Source organism: Coturnix japonica, chromosome 1 (genome assembly GCF_054131305.1).
Source record: "Coturnix japonica strain WE chromosome 1, WE-NBRP24, whole genome shotgun sequence".
Classification (NCBI taxonomy): domain Eukaryota; kingdom Metazoa; phylum Chordata; class Aves; order Galliformes; family Phasianidae; genus Coturnix; species Coturnix japonica.
In genome coordinates this window covers 126620611-126640862 of record NC_140663.1, presented here as the reverse complement: position 1 = coordinate 126640862, position 20252 = coordinate 126620611, and the positions used below count along the sequence as shown (strand labels likewise).

At 42.6% G+C, this 20252-nt stretch overlaps 2 protein-coding genes across 2 annotated transcripts; one reads left to right on the top strand and one right to left on the bottom strand.

Moving 5' to 3' along the window:
• The first annotated feature begins 1951 nt into the window (after positions 1 to 1951).
• PROZ (protein Z, vitamin K dependent plasma glycoprotein) lies at positions 1952 to 8277 on the top strand. The gene is made up of 8 exons (XM_015849368.3): positions 1952 to 2607; positions 3738 to 3901; positions 4543 to 4567; positions 5300 to 5413; positions 5495 to 5626; positions 6772 to 6857; positions 6937 to 7060; positions 7517 to 8277. Exons 1-8 carry the CDS (start codon positions 2541 to 2543, stop codon positions 8026 to 8028), a joined length of 1224 nt encoding a protein of 407 aa, XP_015704854.2. The 5' UTR covers positions 1952 to 2540; the 3' UTR covers positions 8029 to 8277.
• A 316-nt stretch (positions 8278 to 8593) lies between these two features.
• On the bottom strand, positions 8594 to 19595 carry PCID2 (PCI domain containing 2). Its single transcript, XM_015849354.3, has 15 exons — positions 19570 to 19595; positions 19345 to 19418; positions 18945 to 19034; positions 18212 to 18285; positions 17769 to 17834; positions 16995 to 17036; positions 16465 to 16519; positions 15588 to 15691; positions 14796 to 14871; positions 14534 to 14675; positions 13548 to 13648; positions 11016 to 11089; positions 10732 to 10857; positions 10409 to 10532; positions 8594 to 9548 (listed from the first exon to the last, which is right to left on the bottom strand). The coding sequence occupies exons 2-15, from the start codon at positions 19378 to 19380 to the stop codon at positions 9459 to 9461; spliced, it is 1200 nt and encodes a 399-aa protein (XP_015704840.1). The 5' UTR covers positions 19381 to 19418; positions 19570 to 19595; the 3' UTR covers positions 8594 to 9458.
• Positions 19596 to 20252: the final 657 nt, after the last annotated feature.

Here is a 20252-nt window from a genome sequence, read left to right as displayed (position 1 = left end):
TGATGTACTTTAAAAAGCGCATCAGTGCGTAAGAACAAACGCTGTCTGCAGAGGCGCTTCACCCAACTGCTTAATTGCACAGAAAATTGCAGTTCTCAAGAGACGCACCAAAGACAGGCATCGCGTTACTGATGCTCTGCCTCTGTCAACCTTCTAAGCCTTCAGAGAGAGGAGGGAGTTGGAACTCAGGCCGTTCTGGAAGACTGACTTTGATTCTTCCATAAACACCTACAAATGCCACAGATCTTTTGTTGCAGATGGATATTTTCTTTTCCTGTCAAGAATGCCCAAATCAACTACTAAATGTTGTAATCCAGCCACATGGCGGTTGCACAAGCCTACAGAGTCTGTGTCTCCCATGGCTTGGGAGTCAGGTGTACAGCTGGAACCATTTCCACCTCCTGGTCTCATCTGGCCAGGATGCAGCTAAAAGCTCTCAGGTGGTGGCCTTACACTGGGGCAGGGCTTCCCTTCTGCAAAGGAAGGAACTGGATGGCCATGAGGAAACCAGAAATCACAGTGTCTGGACTCAGTTGCAGGGCTGTTCAAATGCCACCTAAGGGAAGAGAACCAAGTGGAAAAAGAAGAGCAGAAATGGTAGAGGGAAGTTTCAGGAGCTGAGCTCTAAGCAAGAACACTAAGCCTTGTAATGGGCTCTGAAGAGTCCTTGTGATATCTTTAGAAGCAGAAATGGATAATGTCAGCACTTGTCTGCAGAGATGTCGGAGTAGCTCCAGGATGTTTTCTGTTTTCACAGCCAGACTGTCAGGAGGCTTGCACAACCTCAAGGAAAGCCCACGTGGGTGCAGAACCCCCTAGAGGGAATCAGCTCTCCTGTGGTTTTGTTCCTGCCTCGGGATGTCATGCAATCTGCACCCAAACAGAAGGGCAGTGCTGACGTTCCTCCAGTACAAGTGCAAGTCCCTCCAGCTTTTAGAAATGGTGATGCCCTTCAAATACAGCAAGAAAAGCTTTTTCTTCTCCTGCAGATGGTGAACAGCACTGGTTGGCTGCTGCCCAGACGTTTAACTGAATTATAAATCATTTTAACTGCGCTAAGCATTAAACCTTTGCAGAGTACGTGCTTCCCCTGTTGTCCAGTTCTTCCTCATTCCCTGTCCCCCAGCTCCCCAGGAAGGTGGAGGCTGGAGCAGCTCCTGCCATGGGCAGCACACATCACCCCTTAGCCTTGAACCACCTACAGTGTCCACAAACCAACTACGGTGCTGCTCAGCAGCAGGACTTCCCAGGTACAGACGTGGCTGTGAGCCCAGCCATCAGCTTTCTCTATTTGCTTAGTGCAAGGGCAGTGTTTTCTGGAATATCATGCTGAGTGTGCATTTCCCAAAAATGTGTGACAGTGACAGAGATCTCAGCTGACAACCAGCCAGGTCTGCAGCAAACAGGGGTGCTGGATGTGCTGATAAACTCTGTATCTGTCTGCTCGCTGTGATGTTTAAGGGAGTGGAAAAATAAATTCCATTTGCTCTTCCTAAAGCATCATGCAAGCAAAGGACTGTCTTTCTAAGCCCCTCCCTATGTGCTATGTTCCTTAATTTGTAAGAACTGTTGCAGTAATGTCAATACAGAAAAAGCAAAGTTGTTGCTGTACATGGACTGAGAACACTGTGGCCTGTACAGATGTTCAAGGCATGTTTTGTTTAAAAAGAAAACATGAACTTGTAAACTAAGCTCTATGGAGAATACAGCTTCTGAAGCTGTGTTGTTACCACTAACCTAATTTGAATACATCTCTGATACCAAAAGGAGTCCTTTAATTGGCATAGGCTCGCAAAGTGAGAGCAGCATGTATAAAAAATAGATGAATGCTTGTAGATGTACATATGTGTGCTGCAAAGCCCTGTACTGACATCAAGTGGCGACATGTAAGCGTGCTGAGAGGAGACAGCCTGGCTCTGCAGCGAACCTGATTTTTATAACTCCAACTGATGTGAAGTTTTATTTGAGGGTTTACTCACATACACTCAGATTGGTGTGTTCTTTATGTTTTTAACTGAGATTAAACAGCACTTTTCCCTCCAGGCTGCCCCAAACCTGTAGAGTGAAGCATGTGCATGTGCTTTTCTTGGTTTTCTTCTGCTCTAACCCATTATTCCATGCCCTGCCACAATAAAGGTTGTGTAGAGTTGGTGAGCACAGCAGCCATGCTGCACTACTGATCCTGGAGTCACCACCAAGCTTGCGCCAGTGCCTTGCTATGGCACAACGAAATGCTCATGCTGTCCACCTCTCCCCATTTTGTGTTATGTAAGTGAAGGCTGGAGGAGGAATATCCAAAAGTTGGAGGTTTCCAAGTATGCTTCACCTTCTGCCTTTGCACTGAGAGAAGGGGCAGTGTTTAACCACAAAACAGGTTTTTTCAAGGTTTCCACATGTTGACTTTGAGGCCGGGCTTTGCCCTCTGAGGTTTTGTTTTCTCTTGAGCAGATGGACTTTAAACTTCAACATCTCCCGTTGAGCCATTTCCCCAAAGAGCTGCAGGAATGCAGGCAAGCCACCATTGATCACAGAGAGTAGCAATGGCAAGATGCTTTTGGACAATGTTGTTTCTTCTCTCTGCCATTTTCCTTCAGACAGAGCAGACAGGTATGGCCTTTGTTTTGTTGTGGCTTTCATTCTCCTTTGTGCTCCTTGTCTTGTAAACACACGGTGTTTATGTACCTCCTGTCATGTTTGCCTTGTAGCACAGGCTGACATCACAAACAGCTGTATGTGTTTCAGTACATTTTGATTCTCATTTTCACATGCCTAAGTAAAAATGGCAGTAGGTTACTGAGGCGTTGTAATCCAGTAATGCAATCACTGACATAGTGTGGAGAATTTTGTTTGTATTCCTAGTTGCTGCTGTAATAAGAATAAAGGTCAGAAATAATATATGGTTTTTGTATTCATCCTCCATGGTTTGTCCAAGCGTGCAGTGGGGGTCTAGACAACTTTCAGCAATTCAGAACATGAATGTGAAACTTAGTCTTATTTAATATCACATGTGAGCCTGCTGCATACCCACAAGCCAAGTAACTAAGGAACTCCAGAATATTTTTTGTATTGCTATTAATATTCTTCAATTCTAATATTGATTGATTATCTCAAACTTTGGGCCCCCAAACACAATATAAAATGCAGAACAACCAAGCAAACTAACAAAGCCAGTCCCTGAACCACTGGATTTACCTTCTGAGTACCGGAGAACTGACAAACATGCGCTGACACACGTGGCCATGTCAAAGGCAACAATGCCACCCCAGCCCTCCCCCTGCTAGGCCAGTCCTATTGTAGACATCATTGCAAATAGGAGTTTCAAGGTTTGATGTCTCTCATGTCTTCAGCTTCTCATTCTCTTTGCTCAAAAAATATCAAGGTACTTTCTGTATGAAGGGTGGCATTGCTGGGGGTTGCTTTTATTTGTTCCCTTTGAGAGATGTGAGGTACGCTTGGCAGCAAAAAAATCCCACACGGTCAGACTGAAGGCATCGATTTGGATCCCTCATCATTGCAAATAAGAGACCAAAGAGCCATGAAACCCACAGCAGAGCAAAGCCTACACACAAAACACATAACCAACCATTGGTCTTTAAGACCCAGAGCTTGGAGTTGTACCAAATGCCCCCTGCCTGGGAATAAGTAAGGTACCCCCAGAAGAAAGAAGTGCTACATTGCTGTGACTCCTCAGCCTGGTTTCTTCTCATACAACATTTTCTTCTCATACAACATTTCAGTGTTTATATCAACTGATGAGGCAAACAAAGTTATCAAGAGGCATCGACGTGCCAACTCCCTGCGTTTTGAGGAGGTCATGCAAGGCAGTTTGGAAAAGGAATGCCTTGAAGAGAGATGCACACTCGAGGAAGCAAGAGAAGTATTTGAAAATGATGAAATGCTCGTAAGTATTTTGTTTTCCTTTGTGCATGTGAAGAACTATTTTCTTGTTGGCTTTGTTTTGTTTGTTATTGTTTTATTTACAATGAGTTCCAGCAGCTTGCTTCCACTGTTTGAGTTTCTCTCTGTGTAAAACCATCTTCTACACTTAAAATGCCCTCCTGAAATTGATGTGTCCTGCATCTTGTGTTGGAGAAGCCCACTCATGTTATCCCATCCTGATCACATGCACAAATACAGCCTCAGCATCCCTTGGGGACTGAGAGGGGCTGGGATGGAGGGAAGGACCACAGCAGTAGTAAGACTTACAGAAAGAGGATCTTTGGGGCAATGGCCACAAGTGCCAGTGTACAAGATGTCCTCTGCAATGTACAGCTGGATGCTCTGCTCTCTAACACAGAAGCGTGGGAAGAGACGGTGTTTGCAGGGAAGAAGAAAAAACAGCCACAGGACTGGTGGTCCAAGTCCCTCAGGGCAAGCTCAGGGGCAGCAGGCTGATAGAGGGTCATTGGCTTCTCCCTATGGGCAGGGGGGGACAGTATAATCTCTCATTTACTGCTTCTGTTTTACGAAGTACTCATGGAAAAAGATGTTGTTTGAGAACTGAAGTCTAATTTTCCCTTTTTTTTTCCTCCTTTTTTTCAGAAAATGTTTTGGGATAACTACTACGGTAAGTTAGTCTCTTGATTTCTCTCCTCACAGTGGTGTCGTGCTCTGAATATTATGCTTCAGTCTTATGCTATTTTTTGAGTTTTCAGCAGTTTACTCAACAAGAAACACCCAGTTGCTATTTGTCATGTCTCTAGTAAAGCAAGAGGAAAAGTGCTGATGTGAAAGGATTTGAAAAGTCACACATAGGAAGAAATAGCTAAGACTGCAGAGTGTGTGTAAGCTGTAGGGGAGCAGACGCCATCATAGGAAGCAGCAAGGCCTTGTGGAACCAGTATGGGCTAGTATGGCAGCTATGGCTCAGGGTGGTGTTAACAGTGAGCAACCCAGGAAGGGAAAAGAGGTGTATTTTTCACTGTATGCTAATCGTTAGTTTAAGAGATGACTGGCAAAAATGAGCCTGCAAGAGACATGGGGTGATGCAGATAGCATTCCCTGGGCACAAAGCAACTAGGCCTCACCCCTCCCTCACCACTGCATGTCCAAAAAGTTCTCTCACATCTCTTTTTAATTAGTTTTTATTCTTTTGTAATCTGAGGTATAGATAGCAGATAGGGAGCCATTAAAAATAGCTGTGGTATTAATTTCCTGTGAGGGTGGGACTGCTTTTCCTTGACTCCAGCTAGGTGCTGCTCAGAACTATTCATACAGGAAGCCCTGTTTGCCTACAGCTGAGCTCTCAGGGGTGGGAGTGTTTCACCAACTCCATCTACATCTGGCCATCCTTCCCCAGGTGGATGGAGGTGCTCCTCCAGCCCATGCCAGCACGGCGGCCTGTGCGAGGACAGCATCCGTGGCTACACCTGTACCTGCACCGTGGGCTTTGAGGGGGAAGACTGCGCCTTTGGTGAGGCAATGCTGCCAGGACATGAGCTTGGACCCTTTGACTCTTGGTTACTAATGCTTTTTCTCTGTCTGCTCCATTCAGCTAAAAATGAATGCCGGCACCAAGGGAAAGAAGGATGCCAGCACTTCTGCTACCCAGGAAGTAATTCCTACCATTGCTCCTGCGCTGATGGCTATGAGCTCGGGAAGGACAAAAAACAGTGCATCCCATTAGGTAGGTGTGAGTGTGGAAGATAGAGGACCCACACTTGGTGCTTGGGTGGGCAGAAACATTACTGGCCTCTCAAAATGGGGAGAGAAAAAGGAGGAATCTAAGGATCACTACCAAAGATGCATGAGCAGCAGTAAAATAAGCAATATTTGATCAGAACTTTTGAACATGAGTGTGCAGCGAACACTTGCATCACTCTACACTACACTTAACCCAATGTTACAAGTTTTCCACTCTCACTTTTTTAACCTCAGTAACAAGTAACTGATATCCTGCCTGTCTGAGACTGAGATTTGGTTTATTCAGATCAGGCATGTAATGGTATGATAAATGAAGGGCAGAACTTGCTGCCATGTTAGTTTGAAGTGGTAGCTCTCTTCATTGTTTCATTCACAGTACCTCATTCAACCTCATCTCCTTTTATGCAAGGCCTACTAAAAGCAAAGTAGAATGCTTGGTTCCTGTCTATATTAGCAAGTAGGTGAGCCAAATACAATTGGCAACTGTGGCTTTTGATGAAGATTTAATGATCACAGCAAGTGCTCAACTCAGATGGGTTTTACTTCAGACAGCTCTAGTTTGGTAAGGAGGGCTAAATGCCATTATCTGTTAGAGCACATGGTTACAGGGGCTTAGTTCTGATTCAGCTTCACCTGAACAGAATTTGGTTTACGTGATCCAAGAGGAGAACTCAAGGTGTCAGAAGGTGTTGTGAATGCAAATTAACTGAGATCCACTTGAAATGCAGGCTCCCCCTCTGAACCAGAACACGAAGGCATCCCCCTTATAGTCTTAACTTCAGAAAGGAAGGCTGAGAATTACCCTGCCCAGATACGAAGATGAGGAAGCAACCTGTGATGACAGTTGGCTGGAGAGGAAGCTCTGTTCCTAAGTCACAGGCAGTGAAATCTGGTCACCACAAGCCTAACACAGTGACCAAACCATTCAGTGCCACCAGACAACACATGTTAAATTAATTATTCTGATTTTCACCAGCTGAGAAATTGTCCTTTACCCAAACCCTACAGCATATAAGGAATGAATAATATACAGATAGTTTTTGTCTTGAAATGTTACAGCATGAGTTGTTTTGTTTTGTTTTGGGGGGTGTTGTTTTTGTTGTTGTTGTTTGTCTGTTTGTTTGCTAGATCAATGTGCATGTGGCACACTTCAAGACAGCGACAACCTGATCGGTGAAACCCCAAAGGAACATGGCAAACAATTTCCTTGGCAGGTATTTCTAGCAGTTCATGAAGTCTATTACTCAACTTCCTGTGGACAGAGCTACTTATCTTCCTTTTGTATTTTCTTAGGTCCTGTTGCTAAACTCAGAAGGGAAAGGTTTCTGTGGAGGAGTGCTGCTGAAAAGCAATTTTGTACTGACCACAGCACAGTGTGCCCTTCTGCACAATCACTTTAAAATCAGGGTTGGTGCTGGTAGGTGATCAAACATTTTCTTTGGTTGTAGCACTTTTCAGCATGGATAAGCTAAACTGGGTTCATTTAGAGTTCACTTGCTCTGCACCCCCAAGGAAAGAAACTACTCATACCCAAATTCAGTTCTACTGGTGGGTGTTTATCCTTCCCATCTGAATTATCACAGTACCACAGTATCACAGTCTTGTGCGGGTTGGAAGGGACCTCAGAGATCATCGAGTCCAACCCCCGGGATTCGAGCCTCCTGTGTAGCAGAGCGGCACTTATGGATGCATCTACCCAAGACTGAAGCTGTCATTCTTAATTCACCTTTAACATACGTGTTTCAAGAAAGAGCATCTTTCTCTAGCATACATACTCCTCAGCACAACTAGGCAGCTGTTACCAATGTGCATGCAGTTATCAAGTCTCTGGTAGTTTCTTCCTAAGAGCAATCAACATGTCGTTGCTTCACAGGGCGTAACAGAACAAGCGGAGCTGAGAAGATCATGGAAATTCATGAGAAACACATACACATCCGGTATGATGAAGACACCGGTGAGAATGACATTGCACTCCTACAACTCCAAGAGCACATTGAGTGCAGTAACCACCAGCTTCCTGTATGCATCCCTGAAAGAGACTTTGCAGAACACATTTTGATTCCCAAATTGGCTGGTACAGTCACTGGTTGGAAAATGGAAGGTGGTGAATTTCAAAGCGACGGGTTGCAGGTTTCATATCTCCCCACCGAGGATTGTGAACAAATACTCAACGTAAGCCTCACAAACAGGCAGTTCTGTGGGCACAGCCAGGAGGCCATAGACAAACAGCTGGCTGGAGGGAGCTTTATTGCCACTGTGTATAAAGGCACGTGGTTTCTGACTGGTATCCTGGGACCTTGGCCACTAGAAGATGCTGACAGGAAAACATTTTTATTTACCAACACTGCTAGGTACATGATATGGTTTAAACAAAAAATGAAGTAAGACGCAAACACAACCAATCCTCCAACACCAAACCCCTACCAATCGCTGCAAGGAAACACGAGGAAGCAACCAGTAGAGCCATCTGGCTATCACAATTTGCAGCAGTGGACGTTGCAATGATGATACCCTATTTAACTCCAGTTCGTACAGAAAAGCCCATCTGTCTTTCCTTCCTCTGTTGACACACAGTACTGTAAAAGCCATGACGGAAAACCTAGCTGCTTTACTAATAAACAGACTGAACTTTAAGTTTACTAAACTGTTTGCTCTAAAACTAAAAAAGTACTAATGCTTTTCTAGTCTTTTAAATGTTGCTAGAGTAAGTCTTTCTCATACTTGCTATCCTTAGGTCTGATTGAAGAAACCCATACTCTTACTTCAGCATTTGTAGAAGTACAATTTATAAAGACAAGGGACACTCCAAGCATTTAAATGTGTATGTTGATAAAGGATCTGATTCTCTCATCACACTGAACATTTTTCTTGGTAGCTGTGTTTTGCCGTAGGAATTATGTCTGCTTCACTGTCTACTTCAGTTAGCGAGTAAAATAAAATCAGACTGTCAAAGAGGGGGGAAAATGTTTTATTTTCTTTAAAAATAAACAACTAAAAACTGAAAAAACACTAGAACTATCCCCTCATAACCAACAGGTACAATGTAACCCTCCTCTTTCCTACTTCCAAAAGAGAACAAAAAACCCTGAACAAACACACAACAGAAGGAACACTTAAAACATTGGACCCGGTGGCAGTCTCTTCCCAGGAAGCAGAATAAAACAGAATACAGGTAAGTTATTTAGATGCACTCTTTTGTTCATCACAGTAAATTTTAAACAAAACATTAAAGGAATTTTAATGGTAGGACAACCAACAAAGCTATCCCTGAGTACCTACAGGCAAACATCCCACATATACTTGAACTTCTATGTATCAATGACATAGACAAGCTTTTGGCGTCAAGAGCAACTTCTCTCGTTCTTAGAGAAGGCTTGAAGAACATACTTGGGCCAGCAAGATCATCGAAGAGATTTAGAAAATGGGAATCATAAAAAGAAAATATTACTTCAGCTCTGAATAATGGATTACCACATGTAATCCACTTATTTTCCAAAGGATAAATGTGGAAACAGTAACAGAAAGTACTTTGTAAAAGCTTTTAAGTACGCTGGGAGATCTTTGGAATGCTTTGCTTTTATTTCCTCGGGAGATACTTTTAATGACCTAGAAAACCTTAAGAGACCACTACTGAAAAGGAGTTCATGCACTTTGTTACACTGGCAGCCTTGGTCGTTCTGAGAAAGGAGCCACAAACAGTTCCTGGTATTCCAACCCTGGATATGAACCAGGTATTTATAATGTTCTCTGGCTGATGAGGAGCAGCTCCACTGGGCAAGTTGCATATCTGTTCTTGCATGAGTAAGACACAATACTCAACACACCGTTGACAGAGGAGGAAATGGGTTCTGCTTACTGACCACAAGTTTTTGATGCTGATGAGATATATAGCCTTTAATATGACCCTGTCAGGAGAAGAAAATAGTGTTAGCACTGGAAGCTCGTTATACCTCAAATGTTGTTAGACTAAATCAAAGCTATGTGTACACAGTCAATCACCAACACACTAAGTATTTTTAAGGACCCAATTTATGTGAGTCACATCAAACAGCAAGCAGACAGTTGGTACCATATCCATGCTTGTGTACTAATGCTGCTCTTGGACTGCCTGTTGTCAGGGACCCCTATGATTTGCTTACATTCCCTTGAAGAGACAGAGCTCTGGAGAAGTTCCTAATTTACTCTTGCTCATTTTAAAATTGGGATTTTAATTAATCACTGTTTCAATTTAAAATAAATTCTTCCTTTTAAGACATGTAGTGTAGCACTGAAAAGTATTCCAGTCACCTTACCCCAACCCTTTGCTATTCTCAGTAGGTACCAAATAACCCACTTCAGAAACAGAGTCATAGAACGGCTTTGGTTGGAAAGGGTCTCAAAGATCACCTAGTTCCAGCCCCTTGCTGTGAGCAGGGTTTCCAGCCACTAAATCAGGCACTAGATCAGGCTGCCATGAACACCTCTAGGGATGGGTCTGCCACAGATTCTCTGGGCACCCCTCCACCCCCTCAGTGGAAAATTTCCCTATAACATACAATCTCATTCTCTCCTCTTCTAATTTAAAATCATTCTCCCTTGTTTTATCACTATCAGACTGTGCACAAAGTTGATTTCCTTATTAGCTCCAGGAACAAAAAGATCAACTTTTACATGCAAGAAAAGGTGAGATTACTGATACATTTCTGTAACAAACTTCTAATCTCTGCCTAATGCTTTTTACTGTCTGGAGTCTGGAAGGACTCAGAAACAAGCAGGAAGAACATACCATGTATATAAGGTTAGCTAAAATGCACTGGACTTCATCAATGTCAACATCGTCTACTTGCATGAATTTCAGAGCAAAAAGAAAGGCATCTAGGGAAAGCTGATGTGTTTTGAGTAGTAAATATCTGCAAGAAACAACAGAAAATCTGTTACTGAGAAACAATAACTTAGAATTCTGGTTCATAGTAGAACAGACATTACTACAGATTCACTTTAACATGAGTTCTGCACTCCTTGAGAGTGTTGAAGAGTGTATACACCTCAGTCTTAGGTGAAAGCACATTGAGTCTGCTTATAGAAAAATGTAACTTTTGTTATGCTTACACTTTCTTAAAGAGATTTCTGTATGTGATGATTTTCAGCTTCTCAAGGATAAGAAAGATTCCACATCGAATGAAGAAGGTCTCATGCTTGGTCAGAGCTTCATTCAGGAGGAGAAGATTGCCTTCACTAGAAGGATGGAAGAAATGAATATGTAAGAAGGTTTCATCCTATCAAGAAAAGGAAGTGTATGACTTGGTAGGAATCCTTCCTCAATCATGCCAAATAAATACATTTTAGTCAAAGCTTTTTGAACTACTACACAATGTAATAGAATAATTGCATACCTCACAGCCTTTGTTACTTCAGCAAACTGCATAAGGTCGTACTTTTTTAAGAGCTGAACAGTTGGCATATGGCCCTGAAAAATAACAGGTTTCCAAGTTCATTTTAAATGTAATTGATAACATGTTTGACTACCTTCTTTTCTGTTTTGCTACAGAACAAACACTAAATAAAGTATTTGAAACACATCCCCTTGTCCTGTCAAACATCCTGCAACTCAACTCACAATAATTAGTTGTTGAGGCAGTCTCTCGATATTTGAGTGTTAGGAAACACCAAGATCGTGTGACATGAGGCTTAGGCAGGTCCAAACTCTGTGTTGCAGTTTTATGACCTATTTGCAAGCAAAAGAACTGTGGGAATCCCAGGCATTACTAACAACACAAGCAGTGCTTCAGCACTGTCATGTGTTAGCTCAGTCTACCAGATTATTTCTCCGCCATGCCTCCGTATGGCCATTAAAATGTCAAGAGAAAAGAAAGTTTAAAGAAACAAATTGAATTCTCACTGTTAGATCAGGTAAGGTTGAATCAGGCTCACTTATCAAACAGAAACTCAGTTTTGTTTTTTCCCTTTGCAGAGCAGAGATCGGATTGCATACCAACTTGGTCAGAATTTAAATTTAGTTACCATTACATGGTGCTGTTGCTAATTCCTTTCCTGGCTGGGGGATGAGTCAAGAGCAGAACTGAGCAGTGTGTTTACTGAGAGCTGCTAGGAATGAAAGGGAAAAAAAAACAATCCCCAAACCCTCCCAGAAACAAATACCCAAACTATCATTGTAGTTCTAAGGTTAGTGTTAGCGTTTGGATTGTGATTTTAAAAAGCAAGTTTAAAAACAATGACCTTTATACAAATTCCACTCTCCAGAAGGAGGCTGAGGGGAGACCTTATCGCCCTCTTCCAGTACCTGAAAGGTTCTTACAGTGAGAGTGGGGCAGGTCTCTTCTCACTAGTGACAAGTGACAGGACGAGGGGAAATGGCCTCAAGTTGTGCCAGGGCAAGTTTAGGTTGGATATTAGGAAGAACTTCTTCACAGAAAGGGTAGTTAGGAACTGGAATAGGCTCCCCAGGGAGGTGGTTGAATCGCCATCCCTGGTTGTGTTTAAGAGTCGTTTGGATGTGGTGCTCAGGGATATGATTTAGTGTAGGGTTTTTAGAGTTAGGGTACTGGTTAGGCTGCGGTTGGACTTGATGATCTTCAAGGTCTTTTCCAACCTGGGTAATTCTGATTCCATGATTCTTTAGTGCCTCCTATACTGTTCAGAAAAGCTCCCATAGCCTTAGTCACTAAAGAGTCCACCAGTTTAAGGAAGGCTTAAGGTTTGTTAATTTCCTTTCATCAACTCCACCACTGAAAATGACCACTAAGAAACACAGTGAACAAAAATGAAAACCAGGAGCCAATTATCACACCCACCATGTTCCTCCCTTATATGTAATTTCTGTCGTTTGCTTTTTGATACTGCAAGGGAATGAAAAGGGAGCACAAAGGGGTAAGTGAGAATGGTCATGATTCATTCTGCTGGGGCAAATGTGGAAGATGGGAACTCTCAGAACTGCATGATAGAAACATTCTCCATGAGAAATTTGGTAACAGGGAGTGGGAAACACTCTAGAATCTAGTTCTTGGCCCCTCAGTTACAGTGAATTAACTGTACAGCCCCACTAACACAAGGAACAGACAAATGCCAGCACAACACACAGATCACAGAATGACCCAGGTTGGAAGGGACCTCAAAGATCATGTAGTTCCAACCCCCCTGCCTGGCAGGGCCACCAAACATACACCTTTACTAGATCAGGTTGCCCAGGGCCCCGTCCAACCTGGTCTTGAACACCTCCAAGGACGGGGCATCCACAACCTCCCTGGGCAGCCTGTTCCAGGGCCTAACCACTCTCCTAATAAAGAACTTAGGAAGGACAGGAACAAGAAGCAGAGATGATTCTTTCAGCAAAAAGATGAAGAGAACAAGTGGTATCCAGCTGACATGCCTTAAACTGGGCAACAGTGCACAATGTACAATTATAAAAACAAAGACAGGAGTCCTTTATTTCCTGTGGTAAACCCACCACAACTGTCTCCAACCATTTATGTACACACGTTCCTTCCCTTTGCCAGGTGAAAGAAACACAGATTTGTACCAGGGGATCCAGACATACCCTGGATGCCATTGCACAGTTGTCACCACGAAGGCACTCTGGTACATGACAAGTCAACTTTGAGCTCTCTAAAGAAGCACTTATTTTCTTCTAGCAGTAACCTCAAGTTCCACCTTTCAGAGGGGAGGAATAAGGCAGGGGGGAGAAAAAGCAGCTTTACTTCCTCCTTTCCTACTTTGCTGTAAATAACAATTCAACGTTTTCTGCCCTTACTTGTAGAACATCTGCATGTGCTGGTACTTATGGAGGTCAGGCACAAATAACCTCTGCATTCCAATAAGGGAAAAGAAAGAAAATTGAGAACCAGGCTGAGTTTCAGTTTGCTTATCTGCCTCCTGAAAAACAATGTGCAGGAATAACATCTACTCACCAACAACATTTTTACTGGCAGCAGGTAGATCAAAATCATTCTTTTGTTTTTCTGGCTTGAACGGTGACAGTGCTCAAAAGCAAATGACAGATACTCTTCAGCTGCAGACACAAATAAAAGCAGCGATAGTAAGTAGTAAAGAATTAAGACTGATTCATACCATAATCTAATTCTATACTCAATGTCCATTTCTAACTTGAACCTACGGTATTTGAAATGATATCAAAAAGAACCACATCAATCAAAACACATTAAGATACACCATGTAAGAATTATTGGTGAATCACATAAAAGACAAAGTATTACAAGAAAAATGAGAGCTGCAGACATGTCAGTGATATCACACAGCATTATAGTATGAAAACTTTTCCATCACTCTTCTCTTAGAAAGAAAAAAGACAGGCCTGACAGTCTGAAGGTGCTTCTTAGGAGTCACAAAACCGGCTCTCTAATAACATTTTTTCCCCTTGAAGCAATGGGCTATTTGAACAGAGGCTTACATTTGTAATTAAAGGCTTATGTCTCAGCCCTAAAAGCATTTGTGAATGACAAATCTCAGAAACACGGTCTCCAAAAATCAATGCACTGAGAACCTAATTCCGCAGCACAGTTTGCTAAAGATACCCTACATAGCATGGAGTAACTTCAAGAGGACAAGACAGCTGCAGAGCTTCCTTAGTGAAACCTTTGACAAACCTATTCTGTCGGATGCTATTGCAGGGAATAATTGTTCTAATATGCACACAATACATTAGAGCAGAGGGAAATTCACAGAAACAAGTATTTTAAAGCTGGCATACACTAGAAATAGAAGTGCCATGTAATCTGATTTCTAATCTGACTCAGCCTGCGAATCTTTCAGCACAACTACCCTTTGATCAGCATGAATACGACTGAATCTTGCACACATTTGGAGCCACACACACATAAGCCAGAGTTCACACCAAGCAGCTAGAGTTTAAATGTGTCCTCCTAGCACATAGTACCTTGCTTAAAGTCGCTGTCAAACATGGCTTTGCGTCCAACGTAGTATCTGTATGTAACTCGCTGTGCCATACTATATTCATCCTTCAGGTTTGAACTGTCAATTGCTCTAATTAAGGGCTTACACAGATGGAGCTTATTGATCTGTTAAATAAAATTAACCGCATTTTATTCATAGAGTGCAGATACGCAACATCATGCTCAAAAGGTTGAGTTTGACTTAGAATATGAAATACAAAGCAGCTTACCAGACTTAAGCCCTACCTTAAAATAAATTTTGAACAGCTGATTCACAAGAAACAACATGCCCCACTTTTTGGAATCTTCAATTCCTGCTCGACTGTCGTAAGAATAGAAAACAAAACAAAACCGCTAGTACTGAACACTGGAGTAAAATAATTACTTCCTTTTTTTTCCTGTAGTAAATTCCATCCCTAGATAAATATTTCATGGATGTTTTTTAGGATAGAAACACGTGTCTGAAAATAGAAGCCAACCCTTTGCCTTAAACCGTGCCAGCAATGTCTAAATGGAATGTCTCAAATCTTACATTTTAAACAGCTCTGCTGCATTTCTTGTCATCACAGTGAGAGATATCATGCAGAATATTATTCACCTGCAGCAGGATCCTCCCTCCAGTCTGCATACACCAGCAAAGCAGTTGCTGGTAATATTCAAGGTGAAAGAAAAAACGGTGGGGAATAAAAGCACTTTATCCAGCTGGGAAGCCTTAGAGTTGCTAAGACAGTAAACCGAAGAGTCACCTATTCACAGTCTAACCACACTGAATTAAACTTTATAGTTGAAGAGTGTACAAAAGGGTTAATAATATTCCCTGGCAGGGTCAGTCCCTCCCAGAATCACCTCTTAGGAAGGTTAAACCTGAAAGGTGGCCTCTCCAGCTGCAATTGATAGTCAAGACAGACTATACATGAGAGGAAATAAGCCTCAGAAGTGTTTGTTCTTATGTAGATACAGTCTTAGTAAGTAGAGAGAAGTTTATATTAGCTCTTAAGAATAAAATCATGCAACTTTTACAGAGCATCTTTCACTTACGTGTCACTGGCACAGACTCGAAAACAGCTCATCAGCAGTTCTGCTGCTTTTTCCAGCATGTCGCCAACTTTGCTTTTCCCCTTCTTCACCAGCTGTTGATCTGCCTATCATTACATGGCAAGAAACAGCACCAAATTCTATGTTCTAATTCACTGGGTTGTAAACAATTTAATACTGCAGTTTAACAATACACTTGACATGCTTACTATTGCCTAAATCATGAGAGTAGCCATGCTGACAGGAGGACTGAAAACAAAACAGAACAAAACACTTGGAGAAGTTCCTGAACACCCTGTACCAAACTTAATGCATAGCAGAGCCAGTCAGAACATTGAAAATAGCACTGGCCTTCAGCAACGCTAAGTTTAATGCAGCTTTCAGAAGCTGTGGGTTTTTCTTTTGCTTGTCAGGAGCTGTAGACTCAGCAAGGGCTCCAATGAGCATCAAAAGCAATGTACACAGACAGAAGAGGGAAACAAGGCAGAAACTTCATTCATTAAGGTATGGTGTGTAGTTTGATAAGGTTAGTTGCCCTGTGTATCCCTACCCCTTCAAAGACTCGGGTTGCAAAAATAACACATGGAAATCATGAGCTGTGCCATCACACTCTTCTATGACAGTAATTAATTGCTTCATATGCTCTAAACTGTGAGTTGCATGCAAGTGCCCAGAAACTCTGCCATTCAAGTGGTAAATGAGAGTCAGGCAGACTGAGCAACCTCGTTCCTCAATAGGACAGGACAAATCTAGTGCATTAACAAAATCTTCAACAACAAATTGAACACTAAAGAGCAAAATTAGGCTTTGTAATTGAGTCTCGAACATTTCCAGCACAGAAACTCCCAACAGGTTAAGGTATTAAGGTTGTTTTACTTACATTATTAGCAAAAATTCGGAGATCAAGGGCTACAGCATACATAATAGGTAATGCCCTGGAAAAGTTAAGACACAGTATAAATGCTAATCATGCAATAAGACACTTTTTTTCTTCCTAGCTGGTCATAAAACTGTAAAAATATATAAGAACTTTTAAATAAAAGATGAATCCTTTCAAAAGAAGCCTTCAAGAAATCAGCATCTCAGAAGTCCTACACCAAAGGAATTAATTGAGACAACTTTTTTACTGTGGCTTTAAAAGCTTTAAAAAATAGAACAGAAAAGCTATTTCACCTTCAACAAATCCTTAACATATTTGTTTACAGACGTTTTATGTAATTAAACTTAGATGTCTATATAGTTTTCACAGTTTCAGATCTAAAAACTCAAACGGGCAGCAAAAACTATTGGGTGGCATTTAAGTATTGCTGGAGACAAAAATGTATTGCATACAAACTGAAACCAAGGCTACGATATTATACCAATGAAAGACAGGAGTCCAGTTTTTAAGCTAGACTACAGTATACTCACCAATTTTCTTCTTTATGTGCCTGAAATGCTCGCAGGAAAGATGTATTGTATTTAGGAGAATTTAAAATGCTGGGAAACGTAGCACAGACTTTAAAAAAATAGAGGTGTTGTGTGGTACTATATGCTACACGCTGCATGAAAGAGTAGAAACCAACAAAGCAGCAATTAAACAAGGAGAGATGATAGAAAGACCCAGAAGGGAACGACCCTTTACTTCTCAGAAAGGGTGGTCAGGCACTGGAATGGACTGCCCAGGGAGGTGGTGGAGTCACTGACCCTGGGGGTGTTCAAGGAAAGACTGGATGTTGTGTTGAGGGACATGGTTTAGTGGGAGCTATTGGTAATAGGTGAACGGTTGGACTGGATGATCTTTTAGGTCTTTTCCAACCTTGGTGATTCTATGATTCTATGAACGTAAGAATAGCCACACACTTGTGGTACTGTGGTAGCAATGAGAAATGCTGTTTACTTCGAGATAAACCTGCAGCTTTCTTTAGAAGTATCTTTCCCTTCATCCAAGCAGAAAGTGGGATGTATATTAATGATTCAGGTTCTCCTGCTCTCTGTGAGAAATCATGTTTTTGAAGCAAGAGATAGGTTCCTTCTTAGTCCTACAGAAAGCTGAAAAGAGCAAACCTGGATTTCCTTAAGAATCTAAACAGCTGAAGTGTAATTGGAACTAGACCACAGCACATTAGATTTGAAAAGGGATGAAGATAACAAGAAAACCTACTCAATCTGAAAGCGATATGCGACATATATGGAAAAGGATATTGAACAATAACTGTTTGGCACTTGTATGCTTCTATAAAGTCATGGTTTCCAACGGCATAAGTACATCTGTCAAAGAAAAGGTGCATTAGTGCAGCCAAAAATATCACACATGTAAGACAAATATTTCTTCTTCTGCCTTTTAATGGGTACAGACTTGACAGTTAAAGGAGATGCAGTAAATAGAAAATAGGAAGCACTGAAATCAAAGCTTTGTCAATTGCCATATACAGACATCCTATAGGTACACACACAAACAAACCTTTATGTGGAGGAAAAAAAGAGAAGGCCTTTATTTCCTATCATCCTAGTGCTATTTGTAAGAGTAACTAAGCAATTTTTCAGACATAATCACTTTAAAATAACTGAGTAAACTTAGGGATATGCTTCCCTGTGCCTGCTGTATGTCTTCTAGCTGACTTGTCTATTTCTAAGTCCATCTTTACCTTAAGTGAGCTGCAAACATTTCATCATATGGTGGTTCCAAAACCTGTTGACACTTTTCCTCTGGAGATGGAAGCTAAGGATAGAATAAATCAATTAAAGAAACATCCACTATACCAGAAACATCAGACAGGTATTTTATCATGGCAGACTTATACATACATGCCTTTGCTATATATTAGAATCTTAATTATCACAGAATCACAGAATTGTAGGGGTTGGAAGGGACCTCTAGAGATCATCGAGTCCAACCCCCCTGCCAAAGCAGGCTCCCTACACCACGTCACACAGGTAGGCGTCCAGGCGGGTCTTGAATATCTCCAGAGAAGGAGACTCCACCACCTCCCTGGGCAGCCTGTTCCAGTGCTCCGTCACCCTCACTGTAAAGTTCTTCTGCACATTTGTGTGGAACTTCCTATGCTGTACTTTCATCCCATTACCCCTAGTCCTGTCCCCACGCACTACTGAAGAGACCAGCCTCACCACTATGGCCCCCACACCTCAGGTATTTATAAACCTGGATAAAATCCCCTCTGTTACATTAATAACAAACCTAGTGTAAGAAAATGCTAGTTTGCATTCTGTGTACATGATCAGATCAGAGCCAGCCTTACATAAAAGCACCTGCAATGCACACAGCACAAGCACCAGCCAATTATTAGCCACTCTGCCACATTACTAACATAGCAAAAAAAAATGCACATAACAGATTCTTGCAGAGTAAAAAGTTCTTACCTGAAGCCTTGGATTTGCAACATGTGGATGTTTAAATGACACCAGTTCTGCACAGAACTGCCCATCTCTGCTGTCAATAGCTTCTTGCACCTACCCCACAAAACAGGCACATTATACAATTAAATCCAACTACAGTCATATAACATATCTATAGCATTAATCCACGTCATACAACGTATAGTGTTCATCTATGCCAGTGTCTTTTACCAGTGGAAGGGTTTAAAACTAAATAAATCAGCATTGTATTTTCTCAAAAATGGAGGGGATGAGAAGAACGCTGTTGTGCTTTATCCTTGTATGTAGGATACAAGTATTTCTCATAGTGAGGAGCCCAAAACTGAACACAGCACTCGAGATGCGGCCTCACCAGAGGAAAATAGACACATAAAGAAACTCTTACCTGTTGCAGGTACTGGTTTATGGTAATGTGGGCCATTGGAACACAAGGGGCAGGAGGCCGAAATAAATCACGTTCTGCAAAAGAACCGGAGTCTTAGAGAAGGGTGGTAGCCCAGAGGCACCTCCTCCTCCTCGCTGTGAGGCAGGCCGGGCCGGGGCTGCCCCCGTTGTCTCCATGCTCCTGCTCGCACCTCCCCCACCGCCCCCAACCCAAACCCTGACTGACCTCCCCGCCATGGCGCGGCGCACAGCGGCACTTCCGGCACTCACCGTGTACTTCCCGTAGTCACCGGAGCCGTTTGGGGGCGTGGTCTATTTCGAGGCAGCCAATGGAAAAGAGCGGTGGGCGGGGCCAGAGCGCGAGTCAGGTATAAAAGCACGTGCATCGGGGTGTGTGGTACGTCAGTGGGCGGAGCGGTGGGAGGAGGGAGCAAGGCGAGCAGCGCGCTGGTCGTACCGGGGTCCGGTGTCAGCTTGTGCTTATCACAGAATGACCCGGGTTGGAAGGGACCTCAAGGATCATGTAGTTCCAACCCCCCTGCCTGACAGGGCCACCATACACATTTACTAGATCAGGTTGCCCAGGGCCACGTCCAACCTGGTCTTGAACACCTCCAAGGACGGGGCATCCACAACCTCCCTGGGCAGCCTGTTCCAGGGCCTAACCACTCTCCTAGTGAAGAACTTCCCCCTAACATCCAACCTAAATCTTCCCTCTTTCAACTTAAAACCATTTCCCTGTGTCCTGCTATTGTCAGCCCTTTCGAAGAGTTTACTCCCCTCCTGGGAGTAAGTTCCCTTCAGGTATTGAAAGGCTGCAATGAGGTCACCCCGCAACCTTCTCTTCTCCAGGCTGAACAAACCCAACTCCCTCAGCCTGTCCTCATAGGGGAGGTGCTCCAGCCCCTG

What these genes read in the sequence shown, in the direction of transcription:
- PROZ (XM_015849368.3), top strand. Translation starts at nt 2,541, where the DNA reads ATGGCAAGATGCTTTTGGACAATGTTGTTTCTTCTCTCTGCCATTTTC. An exon ending in TTGAAAATGATGAAATGCTC is followed by an intron (nt 3,902 to 4,542) that starts GTAAGTATTTTG and finishes CCTTTTTTTCAG; the next exon opens with AAAATGTTTTGGGATAACTA. An exon ending in TAAAATCAGGGTTGGTGCTG is followed by an intron (nt 7,061 to 7,516) that starts GTAGGTGATCAA and finishes GTTGCTTCACAG; the next exon opens with GGCGTAACAGAACAAGCGGA.
- PCID2 (XM_015849354.3), bottom strand. Translation starts at nt 19,380, where the DNA reads ATGGCCCACATTACCATAAACCAGTACCTGCAACAG. An exon ending in TGACAGCGACTTTAAGCAAG is followed by an intron (nt 13,649 to 14,533) that starts GTACTATGTGCT and finishes TTGTGTCTGCAG; the next exon opens with CTGAAGAGTATCTGTCATTT. An exon ending in GAAGTAACAAAGGCTGTGAG is followed by an intron (nt 10,858 to 11,015) that starts GTATGCAATTAT and finishes CCATCCTTCTAG; the next exon opens with TGAAGGCAATCTTCTCCTCC.